The sequence below is a fragment of the Giraffa tippelskirchi genome, chromosome 13 (genome assembly GCF_054371585.1).
Source record: "Giraffa tippelskirchi isolate mGirTip1 chromosome 13, T2T-mGirTip1v1.2.pri, whole genome shotgun sequence".
Classification (NCBI taxonomy): domain Eukaryota; kingdom Metazoa; phylum Chordata; class Mammalia; order Artiodactyla; family Giraffidae; genus Giraffa; species Giraffa tippelskirchi.
In genome coordinates, this window is record NC_137287.1 from 100,824,859 (window position 1) to 100,849,679 (window position 24,821).

General features: G+C 57.6%; 1 protein-coding gene across 5 annotated transcripts in view; it reads right to left on the reverse strand.

Moving 5' to 3' along the window:
- RBM38 (RNA binding motif protein 38) overlaps positions 1 to 24,413 on the reverse strand; it is a 124,326-nt gene extending 99,913 nt beyond the window's left edge. For 3 of the 5 annotated variants that reach the window (XR_014073756.1, XM_081559333.1, XM_081559332.1), the window contains exons 1-3: positions 23,931 to 24,413; positions 23,051 to 23,174; positions 22,524 to 22,578 (exon numbers count right to left, since the gene is read on the reverse strand). Coding sequence is in view for 4 of the 5 variants with exons in the window: in XM_081559333.1 (XP_081415459.1) it covers positions 22,524 to 22,578; positions 23,051 to 23,174; positions 23,931 to 24,167 (416 nt within the window). In the remaining variant the exon portion in view is untranslated. Of the gene's footprint in view, positions 1 to 8,653; positions 10,224 to 22,296; positions 22,361 to 22,523; positions 22,579 to 23,050; positions 23,175 to 23,930 lie in introns of those variants that run through there. The other 2 variants (XM_081559331.1, XM_081559334.1) reach the window with 2 other exon arrangements.
- Positions 24,414 to 24,821: the final 408 nt, after the last annotated feature.

A 24,821-nucleotide genomic window follows, 5' to 3' on the forward strand; every position in this document is an offset into this window, starting at 1 on the left:
ATGCTCTTTAAATAATACCCATGCCCAGACCCTTCTCCCAGCGACTAAGCTTCAGCTGGCCCCGGTGGGGCCCATGCAGTGTGGTTTGGGGAAGTTCCCTGGAGCCAGGTTCTGTGGGTACCACCAGGAACCTGTTCCCTGCAGACTGTTTGTGCCTTTGGGGGGTTATATCTGTCTGGTTAAAGCCAGAGAGCAAGGGGTGCTATCAGTATTGGCAGTGGTCCAGCAAAATCCTGAGATCCTCAGAATGGAAGGGGAGAAAATGCTGAGTTTCCCCAGGGACTGACCTGTTTTCCTTGGACCAAGGACAACGCCATTGACTGTACTAAAGGGCTGGCACTCCTCAAGCTCCTCCCTCAAACCTGGCCCTCACTGCTTTTTCCACAGTTATCCCAGGAGGCACGGATGAGGAAACTGAGGATCAGAGAGGGTGAGTGACTCACCCAAGGTCACACAGCTTGTAAGGAAAGAAACTCAAATTCAGACTCAAGTCTGTCTAATTCCTTGCACTGGACCCTTGCACTGACTTCACTGGAGTGGGGATGGGGGCTGGCGGTCTATCTAACCTACCATTCATCGTTCCGGCATCCCTCCATCCACCAGTCCTCCCTTCCCTCTCTCTCTGTCCATACTTTTCTTCCATTCATTCATCCCTCCCTCTCTCCATCCATCCATCAAGCCTTAACTGCATGAACGTCCTCAACTTAGACACTGATGTGGATAAAATGGACGTGTATCTGATGTGGCCCCTGCCTTTCTCCCCCACTGACTCCCTCCCATGGCTCCTAGCTGGCAAACTAAAACTCCCACCAGAGCTTGGTGAGAAGCACAATCAGGACTGGTGGGGACTGTGGCGAAGGGGAGGAGCGAGTGTTCTATCGTTGCTCTGTAGGACTGTAGGCCAGAGAAGCTTCTGCCTGTGGGTGCTCTCCTTCCCACAGTGCTCCATGAACATCTCTCCAAGTCACAAAGCTACCTCTACCTCATGGTTCTTCATGGCTGCACCGAATTTCACATCGCCATTCCTTCCAGTGGAGAAGCCAGCAGCAGGTTGAGGGGGTGGCTTTGGCATCAGAGCCGCTGAGGTTTGGACCCCAGCTCTGCCAGCTTCCGAACTATTTTGAACCTCAGTTTCTGCATCTATAAAATGGGGACAATGTACATGCATGCTGCATGGGGTTTGTGAGCTGACATAGCCAAGCAGTGAGCACAGCGCCTGGCAGAAGAAGCTGCTGCTGCTGCTGCTGCTAAGTCACTTCAGTCGTGTCCGACTCTGTGCGACCCCATAGACAGCAGCCCACCAGGCTCCCCCGTCCCTGGGATTCTCCAGGCAAGAATACTGGAGTGGTTGCCATTTCCTTCTCCGGTGCATGAAAGGGAAAAGTGAAAGTGAAGTCGCTCAGTTGTGTCCGACTCTTAGCGACCCCATGGACTGTAGCCTACCAGGCTCCTCCATCCATGGGATTTTCCAGGCAAGAGTACTGGAGTGGGGTGCCATTGCCTTCTCCGGGCAGAAGAAGCTAGGTGCTCATTAAGTACAGGATTCTCTGTCCGGCCTGCCCCACAAGGAGGAACATGGCAGCCTCACTCGCCCCTGCCCCCCATCCCCTGTGACCTTGGAGGCTCCTATTTAAACCTCAGCTCCAGGCTCAGGATTGTGGCCTTTTTTGCAAGTCCCTCCTTCATCCTCCACCCACGGGAGCCAAGCAGACTCTTCACCTGGGCCAGGTGAGCTCATGCAGACCAACCAGGCAGAGGCCGGATCCGCAGCAAACAGGGGCACGCGTCCTGGATGTGCTGAAGGCTGGTGAGCTGGGATGGTGGGATGGTGGGAGGCCTTGGGTCAGGCAGGAGCAGGATGCCAGGAGAACACAGCCCAAAGGACCCAGTCAGCACCAAGGAGGAAGAAGAAGGATGCAAGAGGCAGCCTGGACCTGTTCCGACCTAAGATGCTCTGAGGCCACACCCAGGCTCTTGTTCTGGGTGATGGCAACACAAGGAGAGATAGCTGCCCCGAAAGGAAAGAAAAGTCAGAGAGAACAAAGATGGGGGTAGGGTGGGGAAGCAGCTTCAACCAGGAAGTCTAGGAAGGCATCTTGCGAGTGGGGAGCAGGGGTGACATCTAAGCTGACACTGCTGACTTTTGAACTAAGGCTGAGGGACAGAACACCTGGGGGGAGTGGCTTGTGAGAAAGGCATCTGTGAGGTGGCAGGGCCAGTTCAGCCACGGCACAGAACTGAGATTTTATTCCAGGGCAATGGGGAGCCACAGAGGCTTCTATGCCAGGGAACAACATGTTCTGTGTTACCTTTTTAGAAGATTGAGTGGGTCACCCTAGATAAGAGGTGGGAGGAGGCAAGGACAGCTGGGACCCCACCCAGCTCTGGCTCATCAGAGACACCCAGAAGACCAATATAAGCAAGCCAACGGGCACTGAAATGACCCCACCCTGGTAGTATTTGGAGTATGTGCACACAAATGTAACATCAACCAGACGCCAAACTTTGGTCTCCAATTTTGCCTGCTCAGTTGCAAATCGTATAGAATTATGTTAAGAAAAATGTAAAACTTCCCTGTAGTCCTGGTGTTATTAACATCCCTGGTGGCTCAGATGGTGAAGAATCTGCCTGCAATTCAAGAGACCCAGGTACAATCCCTGGGTTGGGAAGATCCCCTGGAGAAAGGAATGGCTACCCACTCAGGTATTTTTGCCTGGAGAATTCCATGGACAGAGGAGCCTGGCAGGCTACAGTCCATGGGGTCGCAAACAGTCGGACATGACTGAGCGACTATAACACTTCCACACTAGTTCCTTCCTCTCGTTTATTATACACATATGTAGATTATTTGAAGAAATTCTCTTTATTTTGGAATTTTCCCCCAACCTTGCTAATGTTATAATTTAGAAATAAAAGACCTTCATTTTTAATTTATCTACAAGTGTCTCCAGCATGGGGCCCACGGAAGCCAGCAGGAGGCACCTTGAACTCTCCAGCTGTCTCCAATGTAGCCAGCTTAGTTGGCTGGTGTTTGAGGCTTGGGGCAGGGGGTGGAGTTGCCCCATCTTGATCTCCAGGCTGCTGTGTACACGAGGCTTGAGGTGAGCAGACAGTGGAGCAGGGCTGATAAGCACAGCGGGGGCACTTATCGGCCCCAGCAGGAGGCCCAGGTGGTATCTGGAGGGCCAGGTGCCCACCCCACACCGTGGCCCATGCTCTGTGCAGACACCCAGCCCCAGGGCACGCTGGGCAGCTGCCCTGTATCTGGATAGCCCTCAATCCCAGGGGGCTCCCGGTTCGGTGTTTACGTCTTGGGGACAAGCACAAGTGTGACTCAGCTCTCTAGGCAGGGACAAGCGGGGGTGGAAGGTGAGGAAGGAGAGAATGAGACAGGGGTGGGGGAGGCCAGAGCCCAGCCCTTGGGGCAGGGTGGCGTGTGCCCTCCAGATTCAGGATTCTCATGTCCAAATCCTGGCGGCCACACCAGCTCTCTAGCCACGGCCAGGCAGCTGACTCTCCCAGCCTTGGTTTTCCTGCCTGTGAGCTGGGCACAGTCAACCGCCTGTGGGTTGCCAGAAGCATTCAGGGCAAGAATAGGTATAGACTATGGGAAGCCATCAGAAGTGTTCAGTGACAGTCGGTTGTCATGAACTCATGTCTGGAACTTAAGTTCCAGAGCTGAGGGTGATGCGGGGGAGGGTGTGCCTCATTTGATGGAAACATGGGGTCCTTCATCCACAGGCAGGACCCCTAGAGGCAGCGGGCGGCTTTCACAGGAATTAGGGTGGTTTTCTCACCTCCACCCTCCACTGCTTGCTCAGCTTTCCCACGGGCACGGAGCTGAGGCTCCAGGAGCCGGGTGCCTGCCCCACAGCACTGAGCACTTTACCTAAGTCACCCTCTTTCATCCTAGTGGTGGTCTGGGGAGAAGACCATGATGATCATGCTGTGTGCAGGTGATTAGGACCCAGTTACTGCCGAGGGACAGGAGGTGACGAGGAGAGACAGAGCCAGAGGTACCCACGTATCTAGTCCTTTGTACTGTAACATGTTGGCCTAGTGGGGTCTGCCTGCCTGGAGGAGGCTTGTGGGCAGGGTGGTGGGGGAGCCCTGGCCAAGACATTCCACCTCGAGCTCCTGGGGGTAACAGAGCCAGAGGCCAACATTACGGACAAACCCAAGCCTGGACCAACCACGTAGCCCCTCTGAGTCTCAGTCATCCCCTCTGTAAAATGGGACTATTAACCCATACCTTGTGGGAGGATTCTGACCAGGAGGAATAGAGCCAGCACATGGGAGAACATGAAACGGTCCACCTCGGGCAGCACCCCACTCAAGGACCCCAAATGTGAAAGCACCTTGGGCTGCAAGTCCCACACGAGGGTCAGATGCCCCGTGATGACTGTTCACCAAATCTGAGCAACACGACGAGGCAGAAACTTCAGCTGCCATCTCAGAACTGCCCCTGAGGAGCTGGGTGACCCTGGGCAAGTTCTGTGCACACTTTGAGCCCCAATTTCTCCACGTGAGAAGTGGACATGACGATGACAGACCCAGCTCACCCGGCTGGTGTGAAGGTCGAGAGAGGGACTGAGTTAGTAACAGTGTCCACAAAGCCCCTGTGAATGGGACGTTGGTATCCTGGACTCACAGCTAACTGCCGGGAGAGTCTGAGACAGAAACTGCATGATGGACAGTCCCATCTTCTTCCTTAGTAACAAAAGGCTTTCTGTATTCTAGGTAAAAATCCAGCTAAACATCTGCATTACCCACCTGCCCCTCATGGTTGAATGTGGCCATATGACTAAGTTCTGGTCAGTGAGATGGAAGAGAAATGTGCAATTTCTGTGAAACCTCCTTGGGAACTCCCAGCTTGAGATATTCCTTTCACTTTCCTCCTTCTTTCTTCTGTCTAGAAATCTGACGTGATGGCTGGATTTCTGGCAGCCACCTTGTTTCATGTGATGTCTTGAGAAAGTAAACCATGCACTAAAACAACATGCCATTGGAAATTAGAAGGAGCCTGATTCCGACGACTGGAGCTCTCATTTAAACACTAGACCTTCTGCTTCAGGTTTCTTTTCCATGAGAAAAACAAAAAAATGAACTTGTAACTTGCTAAGAACCACTGTTACTATTTTTTTTTATTATTGTATATCACTCAGCCTAATTTTAAGTAATGCAGACCCTTTGAGATTGTATATATCCAGAGTCTTGATTGCAAAGGATAGAAAAAAATGAAATTAAATTGGGGTAAGTGAAAAAGGAAATTTATTAGCCCTTATAATGGGGAAGTCCAGGGCCTAATTCAGGCACAGCTGGATCAAGGGGCCCCATAGATGTCACTAAGACCTTGTTTTGACTCCTCAGCTATACTTTCCTTAGTGCGGTCTCTTCATAGGCACACATAGTCCTGCCTCTCCACTCCATGCCCTCGCCCCACCCCCACCCCAGCAGCTCCAGGGTTATCTGCTCCCAGATTGGCTCCCCAGCAGACAGACAGCTTACTTCCCCTAAGAGGACCAGTAGGAATCCAGAACTGGCTCCCATTGACCCAGACTGGGTCATATGCCTAACCCTGAACCAATCATCGAGGCCCCTCTCACTACACTGCCTGCTGGGGATGCAGCAGAGAAGGGACAGAGCCCTGGTCTCAGACGGACTGTCGTGGCCCCTTTCTCAGCGAGGCTCAGGGAGGCAGAGACCTGGCTAAGCTCACCCTGCCAGCCTTGTAGGGTACCAGGGCCCCGGATCAGACCCAGGGCCTTCACCTCCATGGCAGAGTACCTCCCACCGCCACTCCTCGGGGGCCCAGGCAGTGATGACTCCACTTCTGTGTCTCAGTTTCCCCATCTGTGCAAAGGGGCCATCTGAGTGTCCCCTCATGGGTAACTGACCATCCAGGAAAAGCGCTTGCACGCAGCGCCTGAGCCAGGTCAGCACCATCGGCAGCCGTATTCACTATCCTCATTTATAATCATCGTCGGGGCATCCCGTGTGCACAGACCACCGCCTGCCGTCCTCAGCTTGCTCCTGCCCTGCACTAAGTGCCCTGACTCTGGAAGCTCGCTCTCTGGGGTTTACCACCGTCCAGAGCCCTCAGTCCTGGCCCCCAGAAGGATGTGTATGAGGCCTCGAGGCCGGTCCCAGAGGCTGCCACCGGCTGATAGCGACAGGAAATGGGCTGGCCACAAGTGGCCCTCCAGATAACCCTGGCAGCACCCGCCACCCGCTCCCGGCCCCCCCAGCCCTTATCAACAGCAGCAAATGTCTTCTCGGAGCTGGGAGCCCCATGGTGACCTTCATGACCCCTTGCCAGTGTTTGCAAACTAAGACCCAGCTGGAGGGAGAGGGGCAGGGGGCAGGGGCAGGTGTGAAGGGGCATCAGGGGTCCCTGGTGAAACAAGGAAACCCTGCCTGGCAGGATCTCACCCGACTTGAGCCCGGTAACCCTGACCATTCCCTGGGCAGAGGCTGGGGACCTGGACCACAGAAAGGAGGAATTCATAAATCTCAGAATCAAAGGGACTGAAACAGACCCAAGGCGATCCCACGGGGACCCCAGGACAGCACAGGGAAGGTGGCTCCCAGTCTGCCTCAAGCCACCTCCCTGAATCAGGGTGAGTCATCTCACTTCAAAGCCAAGGGCTGACCATGTGGAGTCGTTGGTGGACCTGGGGTCAGACCCAGCCACCCAGCTCTGTGCAGGCGCTACACTCCCCATGGATCATCTGTCCTGTTCCCTGCGGACACTGTGGCAGCTCTGGCCTCTGTCCACTCCACCCTTCCCCTGGCCCCAGCTCCTCTCGTCTCAGATCTGCCCAGCACACTCCAGCCTGGATGGATGGTTCCAAAACTCCCGCTGGTGTCCTCCACCAGAATCAAGTTCCAAATGCTGGCAGGTCTCAGTTTCCCTGTTGTGCCTGGCACAACACTACATGTGGGGGACATACAGGACACAAAGCAGATGTCCCTCTGGTGTCAGTGTTCCAATGGGGGTGGGACAGGGACAGGTGAGGTTGCACCTGACAGGGGACACATTTCAGCTGTCTGGCCTGAGACTGGGACCAGAGGAGGCTGCTGGGACAAAGATGCGCTGAGAGCTGGAGGAGTTCAGCAGGTAAAAGCTGGAGGATTCGACAGCAAGTGCAAAGGTCCTGTGGCGGGCTCTGATGTGGGGGGGCCTCCCAGACCACAGTGACAGCTTTGGCTTTTTCCTTGAGGATGATGGGGAGGCACAGAGGGCTCTGAGCTAGGGGTGCGGGGAGCCCCACTGATGTCAAACAGGGCCCTCTGACTGCAAGATGCAGACCATGGACCGCCAGAGGATGGGGGCAGAAGCAGCGAAGGGGCCACTGCAAGGGTCCAGGAGAGAGGAAGGCGATGCTGGACCAGGGCTGGAAGCAGAAGAGGGGGCAAGGAGTGGGCAGACAAGAGACAGGCTTAGCAGGAGTCGCAAGCGAGGGAGAGGGAGGAGTTTTGAGTGACCAAAGGGAGCCTGGCTTGCCTACTGTGTGGGAGGTGAATGGGGGAGACGGCACAGACGTACATGCTCTGCAAGGTCTGGGAGGACAAGCAGCCTGGTGCCTGGAGAGCGGTCCTCCCAAAGTAGGCCAACCCTCGACTTCTGAGCTCTGCTCAGACTGGCCTCCCCACCAGGAGCACCCACCTCATTTCCCCAGATCACCAGAAGGAACCCCTCCATCCAGCTGCCCTCGGTGCCTCCTCCTACCCGTGCAGTCCTCCCCTCTGGTCCCCCAGGGCATCGACCACGCTGTGCTGAGCTCGCCAGGCAGCGGGTGTCTCTGCACTGTACCCCCCCAACCCAGACTGTGCTCACAGCATGCCCACCGGTCTCTGCTGCCCCCTCAGCCCCGCCACCTCCTACGTTCACCTGCTACCCTGTCTCCCTTCACGAGCCTCTCCAGCCACGTGGGCCTCTTTGTCCCAAGCCTCAGCACCTGCTGTTCCTCTGCCTAGAACCCAGGCCTCCTCCTTCATCACCGGGTAATACATCCTGAACAGTATGTGAAATCACTGCATTTGCATGTTTCCTGTGTCTCCCTCACTGCTTTGCATGCTTGCTGTGTGTCCCTACTAGATTATAACACCCCCCCACGCCCGCCACCGGGCAGGACTGTGTGCTTTGTTTATGACTACCGCCAGTGCTTTGCATGTGACCTGGCATAGAACAATTTCTTGGAATGAATGAATGAGGGAGCAATTGAGGGAATGAGCAAATGAACCTCCCTCTACAGCCTTCACACTCCTTCCAGAAGGCCTCCAGGATCTCCCACTGCTGATGGGGCTCCAGGTGGGTGGTGGAAGAGGCTGGGACTCTCCCGAGATGGGACCCCTTACTCACACACCCTAGACGTCTCTTCTCCACCCTGACTTGTGTCTGGCTGCCAGTTCCCCAAGGGTGGGTGGCCTGGATACCTGCTCCTCAGCTTAGTAGGTGCCGCCCAGGTTCCGCCAGCAGTGCCCAGCTCTCTCTTCCACAGGGCTCCGGAGGTGCCATCAATGACAACACCCTCCCCAACCACCTGGCCTTGCCCCCAGGGCCCTGCCCCCAGCACATCAGCAATGCTGAGCCTGGTCGCTGTGCGGGTCGGAGGCGCCCCCTTTGAGGGGAAAAAAACCACAGACCCACTTTTTCTTTAAAGAAAACAAGTTTTATTTTTTATAATCAGAACATTCTAATAAAAATATTATTATAATATTAGCTACCTTTACTTTCTGGGCTTTGACTCTGCACCAGGCGTGCAGCGAAGCCCACGTATGTCAGCCCCGAGGCCTCCCGCGTCCCTGAGGTAGGTCTGAAGGAGCACCCCAGCGCCCCCAACCTTCCGGCCCGCCCGCCCCTCATCTCTCTCCATCTCCAGGGCAGGGCCCCATCGTGGTGTGTGTGAACCGCCACCTCCTCTCCCTGAGCTCCCAAGGCAGGCAGACGTGTCTCAGCTCAAACCCGCAGGTCGTATACAGCAGGCGACACTATGGGGGTGGGGGTGGGGGGTGGGGTGGGGACCACCCTGTGCTCTGAGCCTCCATCCTGCCAGCCAGCCGGGATGCAGTGGTCCAGCCCCTCAGCCAGCACCCCCTTCACGGCCTCGGGGAGCAGGCCAAGCTTAAGACAACTCACTGTCAAGATGCCCACCCTCCGAGGAGCTCGGGCTGGCAGACACTTATCAGAAGAACACCACCACCATCTCTTCAGGCGGACAAGCCATCGACCAATGCGAGTCTCAAAGTCAAAAAAACAGGTTTCAGATTCTTGGCGATGGGAGTCTCCATTGAAAAAATAGACTGAAACTCTGAAATCATCTTAGTAGCAAAACAACAATAAGAAAAAGAGCCGCAGTGCTTCCATGGAACAGACCATGGCTGGCTGCCCCAGTCGCCAGTCACCGGGGGCCCTGCCGCACCTGGGAGCCTGGGGGGGGGGGTTGCCCCCGGGCCAGCATTTAGATAATGGCAATTCTGGGGGTGGGAGAGCACCCTACCTGCGGTTCACAGTCATGCGGATGGAGTGACAAGTCAATGCACTTCACGATCCTGGGCTTCCCTGGAGTAATAAGGCCTCTCTGAACAGGACCCAGAGAGCAGTCGGGGTTTATGGAGGGGCCAGAAGACCCTGCCGGGTGCTGGGGGGACCGCCTGCGGGCTCCTAGGGTGTGGGAGGGTGGGGACGGTGCGTGTGCGACATTCAGGCTGATCTTCGATTAGCTTTCGGTCATTCAAGTCCTCCCTCAAGACATGACGTCCCAGGTGTAAAGAGCAGTGGTCTCTGGGCTATCCAGGGTGCCAGCGGGGTCCCGCAGGGCCCCCAGAGGCCCAGGGGTGGGTGTGCGCCCCTGGACTCGGCCCAGCGCCCGCCCAGCCTGCAGTGACGGGGCCGCGGTCACAGGCGGGGGCAGCCTCACTGCATCCGGTCAGGCTGCAGCTGCGGAGGCTGGTATTGCAGGAAGGTGGTGCCCGCAGGGGCCGCGGCCGAGAGGGCCTGGGGCACGGCGGCCGGGTAGCTGTAGCCCACGAAGCTGGCGGCTGTGGCGGGTGAGGCAGCATATGGGTACTGGTCATAGGTGGCTGGCGGGTACTGGGCGTAGGCCGGGCTGGCCGGCGCGTACTCGATGTAAGGCGAGGACAGAGGTGGGACCGGGGCAGCCGGGATCACCACACTGGGCTGGACGATGGCTTGTGGGTAGATGTAGTGGGGGGTCAGCCTGCGGGGCCAAGCAGAGAGGGTCACTGTCAGGTGACAGAGCGGGGGAAACACAGCTGGCTCCAGGGTGGAGTGGAGGAGCTGGGACTGCTGGGTGATGCTGTGTCACCCTCCTGTGTCTCCACTTCCTCATCTGTAAAATGGGTGCAGTCTGAGCAATAAGGCTGCTCCCACCATAGGGCTGTGGCACTGGCCATGCCCACAACCTGCAGAGAGCACTCTCCCCAGCAACCCACAGGGCTCACACCTCCCCTCTTCAAGTCTGCGCTCAAAATATCTCCTCAGTGAACCCCTCCAGGAACCTCCTCTCAAACCACCCTAACACCATCCCTTCCTGACAGGAGCAACAACATGACCTGGGGGCCAGGGGGAGTTTAAAAATGATTAGCAATTTCAGCACCAGAGCATCGAACCCAGCACAGGCCCTTCTGAGCACAAGTGCCCGTGTGATCACCAGGGCCCAGGTCCATGAAGCCAGCCCTGTCCCCACCCCCACTTCCCTATTCATCTTCCAGCTTCTTGCCACGCCCCCAAGTGACACCTACACGACTTACTTACTTCCCACATCTGTCTCCCCTCACTAAAACGTCGGCCACCTATGAACTGACAACACAGACCTTGGCCCCCAGCACAGGCTCACTTGCTAAGTGAATGAAGACAACGATGAACAGAAGTATAACCAGACGGTGGTACTAAGAGCAAAGATGACGGCCAAGCCTTAGGGACAGGGCTCAGCAGCCCGGTGGCCACGTCTCACATAAGACTAACTGGGGAACCTTCCCCTAGCGTGGCTCTCATAATTATCTCAGTTTACAACAGAAACACTGGGCCCAGAGGCACCTTGCCCATAGTACCAGAGTGGAGGGAACGGAATGCGGCGCCTGGGCGTCAGTCTGAGAGCTGTGACCTGCACCTGGCACTCATCACACCCAGCAGGCTGCCCACTGTGGGTGCTGTGTGTGCCGCACACCCAGCCCTCCACCACAGGGGTGATTCTGCACATCACTAAAGGGGAAAGTGAGGCTCAGGAAGGCGGTATCGGCAGGTGCCTGCTCTGCCAGCCAGCGCCGAGCCCCACGGCCAGTCTGCAGCAGCACCCACGGCAGGGGTGGGCACGCAGCCTCCGGAGCGGGGCATCAGCTCCTGTCCTCCTCTCAGATCTGCTTGAGGTACACAGGACAGGGCCTCTACACCTAAGACAGGCCCAGGAACCCTGTCCTGCCGCCCTTCCATTTCGAAGAAAAGCTGCTTGGAAAGCAAAAGGGAAAACGTTCCCTCCTGGGAATCCTGCAAGTGTGGCAGGGCCAGAAACTGGGGCAGCTGGGGGACCGCAAGCGGGGCCCTGGAAGCCAGGTTCCCTCCCCTGCTGGGCCCCTCAGCATCCGGGAGCCCTAGCTCCTGAACAAAGGTGGGGCTCAGTGGGTCCTGGCCACCCCCTTGGGAACACAGAAAAAGCAGAGAAAACCCAGTGTCATCCATCAGGACAAAGCAGCGCCCAGGGTCCCCCAGACCAACCCAGGGGGCAGTGGGACAAAGTCCAAGCTCAACCTCAAGCCACTCCCTCTCCACGCTGCCAGGAGAGAAAACCAGGTCACAGAACAGACGTGCTGTTTATGCAAAACTGTTATATTTATATCGAATGGTGATAATGTTCACTAAAAAAATCAAATGTGTTTTTATACCAGTGCTAAGGATGGGTGAGGTGGAATCATATGAAACTGCCATTTTTGCGGGTCCAAGAAGTTGACTGACAGCAACTTTATGTGGCCCGATGTTTTGAATGCAAACAAAAGGCTGGGAAGGGGGCTGTGGAGGGGGTAGGGGGCGGGCGGTTGGTGCATGTGGGTCTGAGTATCTCTATGAGGCGAACGGACTCACGGGCACAGTTAAGAGATAAGAAGCACTACTCGCACCAGCCACAAAGGAGAAGCAACCCAAGCTCCCGTCCAAGGATGAATGGGTTTCCAGACTGCGGTGTATGCATGCCAAGGAATGTTATTCCGCCATAAAAAGGAGTAACACGCTGACACATACCACCACTGTGCAGATGAACCTTGAGGACACGACGCTGGGTGAAAGAAGCCAGAAGTGAAAGGCTCCGGACTGCACAATTCCACTCATGGAAACCTTCACAGAAGCGAGTCCAGAGAGAAAGTGGTCATAGTGCAGGGGCTTCAGGAAGCAGGAGAGGGGAGGGGGTGCTATGGGGTCTCCTCCTGAGTGATGCAGAAGTTCGGAATCAGATGGTGGTGATGAATACACAACTTTGTGAAAATGCTTAATGCCCTAAAACAGCAGATTTTAGGTTATGTGTACTTTACCACAGGGCTTCCCTTGTGACTCAGCAGTAAAGAACCTGTCTGCCAATGCAGGAGACAGGAGATGTGGGTTCTATTCCTGGGTCAAGAAGATTCCCCTTGAGGAGGGTATGACAACCCACTCCAGTATTCTTGCCTGGAGAATCCCACGGACAGAGGAGTCTGGTGGGCTACAGTCTACAGGATTGCAGAGTTGGACAGGATTGAGTGACTGAGCACTCCCTCACACCTTACCACAATAAAAGCACACACATGTAAGAAGCAATCCTGAGCCAGGGGTGAACCACCCAGTGAGGGCAGAGCTGAGGTGGGGATGGGTACCATGGCCCTGTGGACCCAGAAGCAAACCCCTCCCTAGGGGTAAGAGCCTGGGCACACCTGGCCAGTCCCAGAGGAGCCCCAGCTGCCCCCCGGCCAGGAAGTTCTCACACTGGGTCCCCTCATCCCTGCTAGTTGCCCTCCTAGGTGGCAGCATCCCTATGGTTTCCATGGCAACCCACTCCTGCTTGTCAGGAAGTCAGACAGCTTCCCGTAGGAACCTGCACACTCACCCCAGGCCAAGCTCTCTCCCCTTTATTAGGGGTTTCTGCCGTCCACCCCCTCCTGCTCTTCTGGTGGGAACAAGAGCCCTGAATGGAGTAGGGCCTGGGTTCGAATTCCACCTCTGCTTCCCCAGGCTTCTCTCCTGTCTGTGGGTGTGCTCTGGGCAAGGACACAGCAGCGAGAAGACTACATAGCCCCTGGCCTCTCAGAGCTCGGAATCTAGGAGGAGGAAAGACACACAGATATGCCAACCCGCGAACCAGAGTCAGGAGTGGTCAGGGGAGGCTTCTTGGAGGAGGGGGCGCTGCTCGGAGCCTGAGCTCCTTCCTGGTCCATCTCCTGCACTGGACCTCATATGAGTGGGTGGAGGCTCCACCCGGCACCTTGCCCAGGCCCCTGGATGGGGAAAGGGCTAAACATTCGGTGCTGACACCAAGACAGAAGAGGGGCTCCACCAACAGTTCCATTTCTTGATATCTAGTCTGCCTACAGGAAATTACCTAAATATTTACACAGAAGTAAATGAGGACTTGAGAATCCAGAGCAAACACATCCCTTATTTAAAAGGGTATGTGATATGAAGCATATGAGTTGCCTTTTGGGTCTCAGTTTAATAACTTAACAATTTGATAATTTAATAAATTGGTAACAGTGGAAACAGTGCCATCTATTTCACAAGATTGTGATAATTTTAAAAGCTATCATATATTTAAAAAAAACAGGAAGAAAAAAAAAAAACCAAGCAGGACAGGAACTAATACCTGGTCAACATTCTGCATCTATTTCTTGGGTACCCACTATGTGACAGACACTTTCTTTTCACCTTCATGGAGCACTTTTATTTTCAGTCTAATTATAAAAAAAAAAAAAGAGAAGCCCCAGCTGTCCAGACCCCTCCCTAAAGAGAAGCCAGTGGAGACACAACGGAGCGGGTCTCGGTGCAGTGCTCCGGAAACTCCAGGACATTCCTGAGGGTGAGGCTCTGGAAGTTCTGAGCCCAGAACTTCTCCCAACACAGGCAGGGACACCCCTGCTTCAGAGAGTGGACAGCCAAGTCTGATGGGGTCTGGGAACCTGCATCCGACAGGCCCCCGGGGATGCAGGTACACACTGCACTGCAGAAGTACCGCCCAGACCAGGCACAAGCTGTCCGCGCAGATGTACCCAGGGCACTGAAATGACAGGATTCTGCCCATGCCTCCCACAAGGGTGCCGGCCAGGAATGCCATCATGTTCACCAGGTTTCCGACACTTGGCGTCGTGGGGACCACAGAGCTGCCCTGCTGGGGATGCTCAGACATGGTGGACGAGTAAGCTTCAGGTTGGGAGGAAGGGGGTTCCCATTTCCTGGCCTGCGGGGACATTGTGAGTCTGCATCTGTTCATCTGTGTCCCTCAAGCACCCTGTCCCACCCTCCACTCTGTGAAAAGCCAAAGATAACATATGAAGTGTTTCATAGCCAGAAGATAGGTGCTGACGTTGCCCCATTTCTCAGGAAAACTTAGGCTCCAAGAGGCCAAGGGACTGGCAGTCACACAGCCAGGAGATAAGAGCAGGGCTCTGCCGCTACGCAAGCCCTGCAGAGTCAAGGGGGAGGAAGCTGTGAAGCTCCCAGCCAACAGGCGGCTGGGCCCCTCAGATCTGCATTCAACTTACAGAGCTTCCACAAGCCTCAGTTTTTCCATCTGTAAAACGGGTCTGGCAGAAGCTGACCTCCCGGCTTGAAAGCAGAGACGCTCCACCAGACCAGCATTTCTCAGCCACAATGACTTCACCCCAGGGGCCACTCAGCATGAATGTGACATTCCTGGTTGTCACCTGGTGGGTAGGGAGTGTCACTGGCAGCCAGCGGGGGAGGCTGGGGACGATGCTAACATTCCACAGCACACAGGACGGTCCCCCTAGAAAGAATCCTCCAGCATCATGCTGAGGTCAAGACCTGCTGTAAACTACAAGGCAAAAGGCCGATACAAGGAGGCCTTACCACTGTCCCAACCAGACACCCACACAGAGGGGCTGGGAAGGAGGCCAGGTGGGAACCAAGGAGCCGAGCTGGCACATGAACACAAACACGCAGGAATGAACAAACACACACACATATACGCACCCAGTAGACTCTCCAGTGAGAAGGAAAACCCAGCCAAACCAGCGGCTGGCCCCGTCTGAGCACAGCCCCCTGTGTCCCTCCCCAGGCCTACACACCACGAAAGGGGGGCGTCTTGGACACCTGGCACTAGGATACAAGGTGTGTGTGCCCAGCGGGTTCCTTGGCACCCCACCTACTCCCCAGAAATGTCAGGTGCTGCCGGCCTCCACGTACTCCATCTACAGGCTTCTGAAAAAGGCACAGGCTTGGCACGTTCTGTCCCCAGACTTGACATGCTTCTCTGTACACAGGGCCTTTACACCTGCTGTTCCCGCTGCTGGCAGGCTCCTTCCCACAGCTCAATCACCTTCACAGAGGCCTTCCCCAACCACCACCCCCTCACCTCCTGCCCACCGCTGGCCGTACTTCCTTCCTACAGTCCCAAACCACTTTGTCATCCACCTGTCTTCCCGAGGGCAGGGACATGGCCTGGACCGCTGAGTCCCCAGTACCTAGCCAGCACCAGCCGAGAGCCAAGGGCCTTGCTGGCACTGGGTGGAAAAGGGGCCTCCTCTGCGGCCCCACTGCTTTCTGTGTCGAGAGTCTTGGCCCTCGCAAGGCAGAGGAAGCAGCCTGACCTGGAATGGCCACTAGGGCCAGCACATCTCTGCTCAGCATCTCACAGCCATGAACCCTGGGGAGGCAAGAACCACAGCCTCCGTTCAAGTCTGACCCTGCACCTGTCAGCTTCAGTACTGTCCTGGGGGCTGGGACTGCCCTCTGTCTGTACCCTCAGGGACCTCAGCAGCACCAATGACCCCTCCTTCTCGAGCCAGAAGAAGGGCAAGAACATCCCACCCAGCCAGGACGGAGAGAGGGCCCTCCCAGCCCAGCCCCATAGAGGGCAGACCAGGGTTCCGGAGGCAAAAGCAAACCAGCAAGCAGGACAGTTAGTGGGTCAGATCCTAAAAATCAGGTGACCCAACGCCTAGGCCAGGACCTGGTCCAAACAAGCCCACAAAACCCCAGACTGTGTAAGTGGAGGGGGATACAGCCAGCCAAGTTCAAAAGGCCAGACCATCCTGGAGGGGCACATGCTCAGGTTGAGCAGCCCCTGCTGAAAGGGCGATGGCAGAGATCTCTGCCTGGACCTGCGTGCCCAGGGTGAGCAGCTCCCAGCCAGGAGCGATGGAGACTAGCTGTCTCGGACTGATGGAGACCGAGGTGTAGGACTGAGAATCCTGAGTCTGGATCTTGGCCATGGCTGCCCCAGTCCCTCGGCCCTTTCTGGCCTGTTTCCCTGTCTATAAACCGAGGGTGACACAGAGCGCAACAGAGCCTCCCCTGGACCCCTGGAGGCAGAAGTCTATGGGTCTCATCCGCAGGGTCTGGGGACTCCTGGGCAGGAGGGGCTGGAGGGGGGCAGCTGAGGGAGCTGGCGCCAGGAGACAGACGGCCTCACACCCACACTCAGAGCGAAACTCCTAGTGCAAAGGGATGGGCTGCTGTCCCAAGCACTCACTCTGTGCACGCACGGTCACCCTCGAAAATAAAAATAAAAAAGGCAAATGAGCCCATTTCACTTTTTCTGTTCTCGGGAGGTTTGGCCTGATAAGCTGGACAAGTCGGCAGCTGCTGGGGCACAACTCAGGATTCTCAGGCCGGGGAGGGGACCCCCCAGGACTTCCCAGAGGGGGGCCTCCAGGCTCTCTGGAGCCACTGGATCAGAGCAGGTGAGATGCGTCTCCTGTGGGGCAGTGCCAGGCCCTGGCTTGGCCTCTCCACCAGAACCTGTCCAAGCCCAAACGCCGGCTCTTCCCCCCAGACTGCAGCCTCCCCTCACTGCCAAGGCCAATCGAACTGCTGTGAGCTCAGGCCCAATGTTCTGGAATACTCTTGGACTCCCTTCTTTCGCATGTTCTTTAAATGTACTTCTTTAAATGTGCACAGAATCCCACAACTCTACCACCCCTGTGCTGGTCCAGGCGGCCACCATGCCCCCAGTGGTTCAGGCCCACTGGGCAGCCAGAGAAGCTCTAAAGATGCAAGTGACTCGGCTCTCACATGCTCAGGGCCCACGGTAGCCCCACATGACTCAGAGTAAAATCCAAACACCCCCACTGGACCACTAAGGCCCTACGTGAGCTGAGGCCACCCTGCTGGGTCCGTGACTCCCCTCAACCTCCCACTTCCTCTCACCGGTCATACCAGCCTCCCGTCAGCCGCTCCCTTCCCCCAGGAGCACCTGTCACCACCTCTGCCAAAGAAAGTCCTGTAATCACAAGCAGGACCAGGGCTCCCTTCATCCCAACCTGCCACAAACCAGCAAATGTCCTTTGAACAAACTGAATGAATGAGAGCAGGGCTTCCTCCTCACACCCAAGGTGGGAGGGGTTGGGAGAATGATCCAGGTGCCCCCCACAGCACTCTGCAGAGCACTTATCACATCCACGCAGCAGTCGGGAAATGAAGACTCGAAGAGGAAAGGTCATCACAAGAACAAAGCGTCTCCCAGGCAAGTCATGGGGCTTCCAGGCTCCTCACACGGCCTCCTCCCGCTGCAGCGTGAAGAGCCTGGCCCACCTGGGAGTCCCCCCTCCCACACTCCTCCCCACCCATGGGGCCAGGATGCCCGTGTCAGCCTGAGCATGGTCAGGCCTCTCCCCTTGGCCCGAGGCCATGCAGCCCTCAGCACAGGGTCCCTCCTGCCAGGGCCAGCATGGCTGGCTGGGAGCTCGCCCTTGGACAAGAACCCAAGAACCACCCGGAGGCCGGTGTCTGTTACAGCAGACAGCGACAAACAACAGGTGTGCACGGGCGCCCGCGGGGAGGGCCACGCGCCGGCCCACGCCTCGCTCCAGTGAGAGCCAAACAGGAAGCCACGGGGTGGGGAGGGGCAGGACCACCCCAGACACCCTGAAAGTAAAAACAAGCCATGTGATGCCACACGGGGAGGGTACCGGCTTCCTCTCTGCCTGCCCCCAAAGCCTCCACTCTGACCTCACTTCCTGCCACACCTCCATGGTGCTGGCCCCTCACCCCCAGCCCCCGCCCAGGTGCTGACCTCTATTCTAGGCACTGCAACTACCCCTGGCTTAATTTATGTCATATCATGAGATAACAAGGCTCTCCAGGTACAGTACAGGAGGCCCCTTGCAGTGTCCCCAGGGGTGACGTCTCATAATACAACATGCCACCAAGCCCAACAGTCCATAGCACGCGTGCTGCTCTTAGCTGGTTCCAGGCCTTATTATGATTTCACCATCTGGGGGTGTCCTAGGATGCAAGTCTATGACTGTCATACTCGCAGATCACCCTCCCTACCCTTACATCATGACACAGGCGTGTCCTGCCCCCACGAGGCCCCAGGCCAGCCAGCTGCTCTGTCCAGCTGCACCCATCACATGTGCAGATGGATTTCTAATGGTCTGGCATCCCTGCCAGAAAGCAAGACAGAGAACCAACCATGTCTTTCAGAGTATCCAGCAGGCGTTCAATAAATACTTGAGGAACAGCATTCTGGGAACAGCTCATTCCCTTCTGCCCAGTCTTGTGTGCTCCACGCTTTTGAGAAACAGACATCTTCCTGTCACCGTGTGGCCCCCCTCCCGCCCTGGGGAACCAGGCACTCCACTCAGACCCCCTGGCTGGGCAGATACCCACGACCTGATGACAAGTGCAGCGGGTCCCGACCTAGGCACTGGGGACCATCACAGAGACGGAGCAGGGGTCCAGAAACGCTCAGCCAAATGGAGTGTGCAGAAGACGAGGGGGGAGATCCTGGGCCCTGGTGAGTTCTGGGGGTTCTGGCTCTGACTTGTCCAAGAGCTAGCCAGACACCGGGGCTGGAGCCTCAGGGAAGGAGGGAGGGTGTTGGAGCCCCCGACTCAGGCTCCAGTGCCTGTGCCATGCACGTTCAGCTCTGGCAAGTTTCCCCGCACCCAGCACCCGCACAGGTGGAGGGGGCAACAGACTGTGGCCGAGCCGCTGGGAGATGAGTCACTGTGCACCCGTCTTCCCGTGGGCCAGGCCCTCACTGTGCGGCTCTACACACAGGCGCGGGCCCACCCCCACTCAGCCCTGCAAGGTGGCGCTGACACGGTCCCCACCCTGCAGATGGGGAGAAGGGGGTTGGCCTGACCCCGAGCCCGGTCAGGCCCCCGGGGCCTCGCTCTGGTACGAAGCCTGCCTGACACCCAACGGCCACAGGACCCTGTCCTGTCATCTGGGCCCGAGGGCTTGGCCTGCCCCTGGCACTGAGTGGGGCTAGTGGTAGACAGGTGTGGAGCCCACAGTGACGCCCCCTTAAGAAGTTGGGGTGGGGGGCGATGAGCCTAGAGAAGCAGGTAACCCTTCAAAAATACCCCAAGGAGAGGCTCCCAGAGCAGTCGGGCCCAGGACACACCTCAGCTCCAATGGGCCTCAGGCCCAGCCTGGACAGACAGCTGGCTGTCAGACAGCCCTGATACCAGCCAAGAAGCCCCTTCCGAGCCAGACCCGACACTCTGCCTGGACCCGCGCCTGTAGGCTGCTGACTGTCCCACCTGGTGGGCTGCTCGGCTGGGTGGTTTCTGGCTGTAGTTGTTTCCCTCTGAGACCGGCCACTTGCCACCTCCCAAAGAAGTCTTCTCCGGACCCAAGCCTCAGCCCCACAGAGTGAATGTGATGGAAATGTCCCACTCGAGGTAGATCTGGAAAGACCCTGTTCTCGAAGAGAAGATAAACCAGGGAGGAGGAACCCAAGCAGAAAACAGAACGTCAAAGTCCTTTGGCAAATCTTCCCACACCGACATTTATGACCCAGCCAGGCAAGGATTCCGCAGTGGCTGAGCCTGGGAGTGGGAGGTCTGGGGTCTCTGGAGCTGCTCGGGGCACAGGAGCGGGGCCGGAAAGCCTAGGGAAAGTTCCGCCGGGCAGGAGAGGGGTTAACGGGTTCGCAAACCCTGGGTTGCCTGGGCCTCCCTGCCAGCCTGGAGCTGACACAACTGACCGCTGAGTCAGGCCCAGCCGGGCTCCTGGGCCTGATTGTTTGTAAAGACAAAAGGGACGCTGACGGCCCAAGTCTCCAGCCAGGCAGGCGGGCGCTGGGAGGAGACAGCTGACCCCGAAAGCCTGGCCGAGGCCCCTCCTGCCCCTGGGTCTCAGCGTGGCCTGGTGGGAGGTGACCATCCACCAGCCGCTGGAAAATGCAGAGCTGGACCGTCCCTCTGACCCCTAGTCCCTGTTTGTCGACTGTCCTTCCACCCCCTGGCAACCAACAAATAGACTCTCTGCATCATCATGGGTCTTAAATGGCCGGCCAGCAGATTCAGTTACAAAATGTTGTCGCTGGCACTCAGGAGCACATGGCAGTAAAATCTGAGTGACCCCTGACCACCCTCCCGTGGGCGGCGCTCTGAGGACCGTGAGGGAAACCGTCTGGGCACCCTTCCCACCTCCCACTCCAGAGAGCAGGGGCTGAGAGCGCAGGTCCAGAGCCAGCTCGTGAGGGTTCAAGTCCCCTCAGTTCAGCTAGCCTGGATGCGTCGTTGACTGTTTTTAACTTCTCTTTGCCAGTTTCCCCACCTATGAAGGAGGAATGATGTCCATCCCAACCTCAGAGAAGTGCCACGAGGGTGTGGAGCACCTAGCCCCATGAGCCGGCACTGCCTTGTGTGGTTATTATTCCCATTTTCCAGATGAGGAAACAGAAGGCTCAGGAAGAGAAGACACTTCTTATCAAGGAGGACCCCACTGGTAAAGTGACAAAGTCAAGATTTGAACCCAGGCCCGCAGGCTCCAGAGTCCCAAATATCAGGACTCTGGGACTCAGTCCCAGAAGCAGCTGTGATGGGTCAGAACAGAGCCCAGGCCCAAGAGGGAAGCCATGGTGGCATTTTAAGCAGAGGAGAGCTGCGTGTGCTCAAGGTTCACACTCGGATCTCAGTGCTAGCCCCAGGGAACAGAACCAGAACTGTGGAAAGTGAGGAACGCCCTCCCCGTGTGGCCTGAACCCAAACAGGAAGAACCTGGGTGACAGCAGGAAGATGGGGGTGTCCCCAAACACCTTCCAAGACGCCTACAGACACAGATGAAGCAGATCCCAGGGTGGGAAGGAAACCAGAGCCCCCTGCTCCCGGCTGCCCTCCAGGCTTCCTCCCAGGAGGACACACAACGCGCTGGGCTCACACACAGTCTCTGACCCACAAGGAGGGGAGGCACTGGACAGCAACAGAGACTGCCTGTCAGGGCAAGGAGCCCCAAATCATGGCCAACCTGCCCAGTCCACCCGAGCCCAGCTCCCAACCTCCTCCAAAGCCTAGTCCACACTACCCCAGTGAGCCAGGTGAGCAATCAGATCAAGTCTCTGGGGCAGATACACACATACACACTTGCAACTTTCAACACAAAACACAGGCCCTGGAATCTGATCTCTGATAAGCTTAAGAAGTTCTACCATCCTAAAAGGGGCTGCCTGTTCTATAAATGGCCCCCCAACACAAACCCCCCATCGTAATCAGCACGTTCCCCACACCAGGGCACAGAGCCGACATCAATCATGGGGCTCAGAAGTCAGCCGGTATGGCAGGCTCCTTTGTGCATCTCAAGTTTGTGTCCTTTCCCAAGCAGCTGCCAGGCCTTATTAGATGCTTTAAAAAAAAAAAAAAAGAAGGCCCTTTTCGGGTGGAGGAGGGTGGGACACGCTACTCCAAAGCACGTTAGACAAAAGGCCCACAGGCTGAGCCTACTCGGGCAGGGACATCTGGCCCTGATCCCAGCTCACCTGCTGCAGATTCACAAACACCGGACTGATTGGCAATGACCTGCTGCCGCCATCTGTTGGACACTGGAGCAGGTCAGAGAGGAGCCCTCAAATGAGCCTGGCCCGGTTCCTGGTCGGCAAACACTTGCAGCATGCTCACCTACCTGCCCGGCCTCCACCCACAGAATTCAGAGGTGCTATCACTATCCCATTTTACAGGTAAGGAAACCAAGGCACACAACCAATAAGGGGAAGCCAAGAGCTGAACTCAAGCCCACAGGCTCCAGAGCGCATGTTCCCCATCTCTCTTCAGTGTGGCCTTTGCCAGGGGCAGAGAAACGCAATCTGCCTTCTCTCCCTTCTCCCAGCTGAACCCCTCCCACTCTCACAAAACGATCACGCTTCTGAAAGATTGGAGCAAGTGACAGGTCTCAGACAGAGAAAGGGAGCTGCAGACAGCGCCACCAATGCCAGGGGGTTGGCGGTCCTGGGGTGAGAGGCTCCCTCAGACCAAGGGGCACCTGCACAGGGAGATCCAGGAAGCCCACAGCCCCCTGGCCTAGTCACCATGGGCTGTGCGCCCCCCGGCCCCAGTCGGCCACGTCCACTCACCCGTAAGTCCGCTGGATCAAAGTGGGGGGCACCTGCTGCACGCTGATGGCAAAGCCTAAAATAAGAGACCAGTTAGGGAGGGGCCCAGCCTCACCCAGGGAAGACCCCCACAGCCCTCCACCTTTAGTCCAAAGGGGTAAACAGCTTCCTCTCCCCTCCTGGCCACCTCCACCTGAACCCCAGAACTCCCAGCCGAAGGGGGCCCACGGAGCTGAGGAGCAGCAGCCGCTGGGCTTGCATCCTCCCAACCTCCAGCTCTGGGACCCACTTCCTCCCTCCGGTGAGGACAGCTGACAAGCGGGTGACCTGCTCTCCTCGCCCTGTCCCACCGGCACAAGCGGCTAGAGGAAGGGGTTCGACTTCCGAGCTGGGGGATGACTGCCCTGTGACGGCTCTCTTGGAGCACATGACAGCCGACTGCCACTCCTGGAGCAGGGCAGGGGGGTGGGGGGGCCTCTTCCACCCCACAGATACCGAGGCTGAATATAGCAACCAGAAGCACAGGGAAGGAAAGCACGGACTCTCACCCGTCTGGAGGCTGCGCGGCTTGGCACCCAGATAGGCCAAGTTCACGTTTGCCTTGCGACCATCAATGTTGGGGTTAGGGTCTTTGCAAGCCCTCTCAGCGGCTGCCCGGTCGGCCATGGTCACCTGGAGGAGCACAGAGGCATCAGGGGCTTCCCCGGAAGGTGGGGGAAGCAGAGAATGGGCTCTAGAGCCCAGGCACCGGGCATTCACTTCCCCTGACCCTAGGTGCCCGCTACCAAAGGCGTCCACCCAGCCCCTGTCGAGCCTAGGCATCCCACCCCAAAGCTGCCCCGGGACCCCAGCTCCTCCCTCCGAGTTCAAGTGCTAAGAAACGCGGCCTTGAAGAGCAAAAACAATCCCCGGGGACGACAGCGAAACCCGAAGGGAGGGAGGGGTCTTGGCCTGGCCTACCCGGCCTGTGGGGACCATCAATTTCCTCAGGGGAGGGGTTTGGGGAAACCCAGTTAGAAAAAGAGTAAGAGAAGTGTCTTCAGGCCGACTCTGACTTAGGTTGTTTGGAGTGTCTGTGGGAGTTGCTGGAAAATAAAACACGGGTTGCTCAAAGGCTCCTAAGTGCCCCAGGGTGAAGCCCTGTTCCTCGCTAGCTTGTTGCTCCAGGAAGTGCCGAAAAGTAGCCGGCTGTCCCCAAATCCTCTCCACAAACTTAGAAGTGTCCTAATTGAACAGAGCGGCTCTCCCTTTTAAAGCCGGCGTGGCGTGGGGGCAGGGAGACGGGGGCAGGACTAGCTGCAGCCCGAGAAGGGTCAGCAGGTGCCGAGCCGGCGGGAGGCGCCCGGGGCTGGCGTGCGCCCGCCGCTTGACTCAGCGCCCCGACCGGATAAGTGCGGGGCGGGCGCGCCCGGCCGCGGGGCCACTTACGAAGCCGTATCCGCGAGACTTGCCCGTCTGGCGGTCGGTGATGACCACGGCCTCCTCGATGTCCCCGAAGCCCTCGAAGTACTTCCTGAGCGAGGCGTCGGTGGTATGGTAGGGCAGGCCGCCCACGAAAATCTTGGTGAACGTGGTGTCCTTCTGCGAGCCGTGCATGGCGCCGGGGGAGGCCGGGAGCCGCGAGAAGCCCGCGCTCGGGGCGCACGGCGCGGGCTGCAGCAGCATGGGGGGCGCCCCGCCGCCTACGGACCCGGGCCGCGTGGGGCTGCGCTCATTGGGGGCGGTGGGGGGCGAGCTGGGCAGCAGGGGCGCCGGTCTAGCCGCCGGGCCCGTCCACGCGCGGGCCGCTGCCGCCGTGCGCGCCTCGCCTCGCTGCGCTACGCTGCGCCGCGCTCCTGCCGGCGTTGCGGGGACTCTGCGCTTCAGCGCCTGCCCCCGGGCTTTGTAGTCGGCCCCGCCCCCGGCCCTCCCAGGCCTCGCCCGGTAAAGCCGGCCCCGCCCCCAGCCCCAGCCCCGCCCCGCCCCCGGCGCGCGAGGGGCGCCGGGAAGCGTAGTCCAGGCCCCGCCCCGCGTGCGGCGGGGAAGCACTTGGAGCAAGGCGCGCACTTGGGGAGGGGGCACATCCGGGTTTTCTAGGGCACCTGTTCAGTGGTCGCTGGGTTCCGGGCCCCTCTCCTCGTGGAGAACACAGTCTAGCGAATCAGAGGTATACGATTCAGATCATGTTTAGTGAGTCGGCGTTTCTCCCAGTGCTACCTCCAGTACAACAACATATTGAAGGTGAAATGATTTTTGTCTTTACGCACAGGTGCTAAGTAGCTTCCGCAGTGTCCTACTCTTTGTGACCGCCACGGACTATAGCCTGCCAGGTTCCTCTGT